This window comes from Hippoglossus hippoglossus, chromosome 6 (assembly GCF_009819705.1).
Source record: "Hippoglossus hippoglossus isolate fHipHip1 chromosome 6, fHipHip1.pri, whole genome shotgun sequence".
NCBI classification, from domain to species: Eukaryota; Metazoa; Chordata; class Actinopteri; order Pleuronectiformes; family Pleuronectidae; genus Hippoglossus; species Hippoglossus hippoglossus.
Genome location: NC_047156.1, coordinates 7,650,888 through 7,655,598, shown reverse-complemented (window position 1 = coordinate 7,655,598; position 4,711 = coordinate 7,650,888). Strand labels below are relative to the sequence as shown.

At 44.4% G+C, this 4,711-nt stretch overlaps 1 protein-coding gene across 1 annotated transcript; it reads left to right on the top strand.

Annotated features, from left to right (window-relative positions):
• The first annotated feature begins 482 nt into the window (after positions 1–482).
• On the top strand, positions 483–1,538 carry phlda2 (pleckstrin homology-like domain, family A, member 2). Its single transcript, XM_034588835.1, has 2 exons — positions 483–1,055; positions 1,174–1,538. Exon 1 carries the CDS (start codon positions 598–600, stop codon positions 1,012–1,014), a length of 417 nt encoding a protein of 138 aa, XP_034444726.1. The 5' UTR covers positions 483–597; the 3' UTR covers positions 1,015–1,055; positions 1,174–1,538.
• Positions 1,539–4,711: the final 3,173 nt, after the last annotated feature.

Sequence of the window (4,711 nt, the reverse complement as noted above, 5' to 3'; positions counted from 1 at the left end):
CCAGAGGAGAGCAGGGTGGCACAGATGAAGGTTTTAAAAGGAATGGATTACCAGGCATAGGGGGGAAGGGGGGTAGGGGGGTAGGGGGGGGACTATGGAGGATAAAAGGTTTTCCAGGGAATTCAAAAATCCCTCTGATTTCACATCTGATATTAATGGTTTATAGGCCCAGACTGACTTTTACGCACGCCCTCGGCCATGTGCGTAATTAACCATATTAGACAGACTCACTTAGTGCAGAGTGGGCAAATATTTGGACTAATCTCCGCAGTAGGATGTGGATTACTAATTAACATGTTGCCTGTGTAATTAGGTCCACGTTAGGACTTCCTTTGCCCTCGCCCCCTCCCGCGCCGCAGCTTCCGCCCACGCGCAGCCTTGAATTACTCCACTGGCAACTGTTGATGCATTCCCAAAGCATCTGACGTCAAGTGGGACGGGCCCGGGCCAGAGGAGACTATAAAGCTCTTGTGCCACCTTCGCTCAGACACAACGCCACTCTGGATTATCAAAGACTTTGTGGAGAAGCTCCTTCCTCGGGCTCCTCGGAACGACACAGCGGGGCTTCAGCAGACCTGCCCAACTCGAGACCATAAAATGAAAATGTCAGCGGCGGAGATCAGCGAGGTCCTCAAGGAGGGAGAGCTGGAGAAGAGGAGCGACAGCCTGCTCCAGTTCTGGAAGAGGAAGACGTGCGTCCTGACCACGGACAGCCTCAACATTTACGCGGACACGCAGAAGCGCACCAAGGGCAAGGAGCTCAAGCTGCAGGCCATCAAGAAGGTGGACTGCGTGGAGCGCACCGGCAAGTTCGTCTATTTCACCATCGTGACCACGGACAATAAGGAGATCGATTTCCGGTGCCCCGGCGAGGAGAACTGCTGGAACGCGGTGATCACGATGGCACTGATCGATTTCCAGAACAGAAAGGCCATCCAGGACTTTAAAACGCTGCAGGACAACGAGAGCGCGTCCCCCGGACAGCAGGAGAGACGCATGGCGAGGGCTCCCTGAGCCGCTGAGGGGAACTCTGGCACTTAACCACTCCTAATATGGTGAGCGACGCACCGTGACGCACAGCTCAAATGGTGTATGAATGAAAACCTGTAAGAATAATCATTATGTGGGAGAATCTCAAAACTAATCACATGGTTTTTTTCTTCTGTCTTCCAGCGTCAATGTGGACCATAAAGAAATAATACGCGGACCAAAAGGAAGACGAGGTATCCGGTCCAGAGATGAAGGATTGTCCCGGACTGAGCTTTGAGAGAGAGAGGGGACAACTGAACTAAACCCAGAGACAGACAGAGTTTGAAAAGCTCCACACGCAGGACTGAACCCTTGAATTGTCAAAACTATTTCAAGTTTGCTCTCCCGGGAGGAATGACTCCCAAAATTACATGACGTTAATTTATTTGTTTCCAGGATATGGTGTTACTGGCGAACAGCTTGTGTTGTTTAAATTATTTACTTTTTCAAAGTGTGCTGAGTGTGTCATTGTATTTATTTGAATAAATATTCATGCATTTTTGACATAACCTCATACTGTCCTCGATTTTTTTACTTTTTAAAGTGTATTTTCCACTTGCTGTCAAGGTCTGTGTATTTACTATTACAACAGTGTGACATATTTGACAGTTGGTGACACTTTTTAATTGAAAAGACTGGTGTGGCCACATGTGTGAGTGAGAAGGGAGGGGGAGGGGGGGGGGGGGCAGGAAAGTCCCTTTCCTCTCTGCTGTCAGGTGGAATGTGACTCATAATTGTCACTGGAGTGTTGCAGGCTGAGGTCATGACTGATATGGAAGCAGATTGAGTCGGAAGCTCGGGACACTTGAAAGAATCCGGTGCCTTTGAACACACCTAACTGCCTCTGAGGTGTGGTCGGGTTGTAGAAGTGGAACGGAAACACTCAAAGGTTACACAGAGGCATTCAGTTTAAGTTAGTCACCCATACATGTGGCTCGATACCTGAGAGATTAGATTTTAAATGATATTTAAGCAGCTTTCTAACTATGTGTTCTCATGACAAACTCTTGGGTTCTCCTTATCAGACACTGATTACACAGGATGTGTGTTTTGCTGCCCTGTTATCATGAAATAAGGGCTGTCAGTGGATCAAATGTGAAACTGTGGGCACACGCCCATTTAATTACTGTTATAAACCAAGAGAGCAAAGCTTGAGTCATATTCCGAAAAAACAGCGTAAGAACTTCAGAAGGGAGATTGTAAAAACACGCAGCTTATAAAGTTGATGTAGATATTCATTTTGGATAAATGTTGGTTATAGGCACATTTAATAAGTCAGACGTTTTGTGTGTAAATACACTGCAGCGTGTTTTAGGATTTCTTATACTTCTCATATACTTCCTATGTAGTTGTCTTTTACATTTATTTGCCATTGACGGACTTTAAAACTTGTTACGTATAATGCATTTATAGAAATCAGCCTATATGGCGAAGACAGAACACCACACATTACATCCAGTTGTGACGAAGACACACATGTGTTTGTAAGGAGCCCCCTGACAAATCTTTCTTTAGAAAAGTAAACTTTATTTCTTTGGCATCTTTAAAAAAAGAAGTTACCAGCTGGATTAAAGGTGCACATGTACAACGTTTTTAAATATTTTATTAAATCTGGACAGAAAAACAATCAGTGTATAACTCCAACACAATAAGGATTTAAAAAACAAAAGAAACACGACAAGGACTTGATTAATACAATGACAAACATCAGCTAAAGATTTAAAATCAACAAGGGGGAATGAAACTGATAATGTTGGGGCTGCAACAAACAAACAAAGCCGAGTGTTCACTCCCGCTCACTGCGGCCGTGGGTCTGGTGGATTGTAAGTGTGGCGAGCACAAGTGGCCAAAGGTCAGAGGTGACAGAATGCAGAGTCTGTGGTCGTCCCATCCTGTCCCTGTGTGCGGCTTTGAAGTGGGATCACACTACAATGAACGCATCAAAGGGCTCGACTGATCTGAGGAGTATTACCGGAGCGGATGGGCCTCCTCTCTAAAAATACTGCTTCACAAATTGGCAACAGTTAAATCTCACACAGACACACAGACACACACACACACACACACACACACACACACACACACACACACACACACACACACACCTTTGGTCTCTGAGCCAAAGGCCACATGGGGGATTTTTTTGTCACCACTGCTACCATGAGAACGTTTATAGGACATTAAATGTTTAAGCTACTCATGAGAAACTGCGGCGGTGGTTTCAGAGGTCGTCAGCCGGCGTCATAGTCTTCTGTGCATCTGGCTGCAGAGTGTAAAGTCATCTTCTTGACTTCCTCACGACGCTCAGGATCAACCAGAAGGACACACACACACACTATCTCTTCCTCTCGGATCCCGGGCTGCATAAACATCCTCTGACGCAGCACTGGCACACACTCAGGCCAAACTCGCAGCCTTGGCGTCATCGCTCCATAGGCCGTCATTATGTGGACGGAGCAGAGCTGCGCAACAGTGAGTTCATTGTTAGATCTTCAAGGGGGGAAAAAAGCATTAAACGGGGGAGGATATAAGACAAGTGTGTGCAGCGCCGTGACCTGTACACACATCTTCAGTTTGTCTCCATATCGTGGAGTGAGCAGGAAAAACGCAGAGGCGTTAATGGTAAACACGAGACGCAGCGTGTGGAGTCACGGCTAAGCGGGGTGCTGTCAGGTGAAGCTCGGTGGCCAGAAGAAACAAGTCTGAGTCTGCTTCATGATCACAGCCCTCCCACGCACACTTTACAGATGGTTACGATTCATATCATCCCCTTAAAGTAGAAGTTTGCCTCAACATGAAAAACAACCGAGGACATGAAAGAAATGATGGGACAGAATGAAGATTAGATCAAATTTGAGACAATTTGATGCAATTAAACACAAACAACATTCATTTTGGTGAACGTGATTCATTTCCTCCACAGGCAGGGCCACAGATAAAACTGAGGTCACTGGGGTCAAGTTTACATTCTATTTACATTATGATCAATTTGTATTTGGAATGTGTTTAAAACTGCACTAGTGATTTAATTATACTTTTAGAGGAAAGAATAATGAAGCGATTAATAGTTTCTTTCCCCCAGATTCTCCCCAGACAGTTTGGAGAGGGAGGTTTGGAAAAAGCATTCAGAGATTTAATTAAAAAACATTATAAACAAACCTATTGAAACCAAATATGAATTCATTCTATCTTGACTTTTAAATAGAGGTGGACCCAAATTGCACAAACTCATGAATGAATAAATGAATGAATCTATGAATCATCTTAGAAATCAACAAAAAATACTTTAAATCGCTCTCGAAATGTTAAAGAAAGTGGGAATAAAATCCTTGACCTCTGAGCCACAATTTAATTGATTCTCCCCTTGGTCATGCCCCACCCCCAATTTTTGTTTCTTGCTTAATCTTGCCAATAAACAAATGAACACATTGAACACTTGATCATTTCAGAAAATCCTTGTCTAGCTCTTCTGAATGTAACTTCAGTAAGACGATAACACGACTGTGGAGAGTGAAGAAGGCTGATGAGACGTGGCTGAAAGCTCTGAAAGCAGTAAGTGGACCTTTGGTCTTAGAATATCTAGTTTCAAGTGTTGTTCCCGAAGGTTTTGGATAAACATCCACGGTTAAATGAAACACTTTCAGTTTACTGTGCCAGGTCCATTTGCTGAAGAAGATAAATC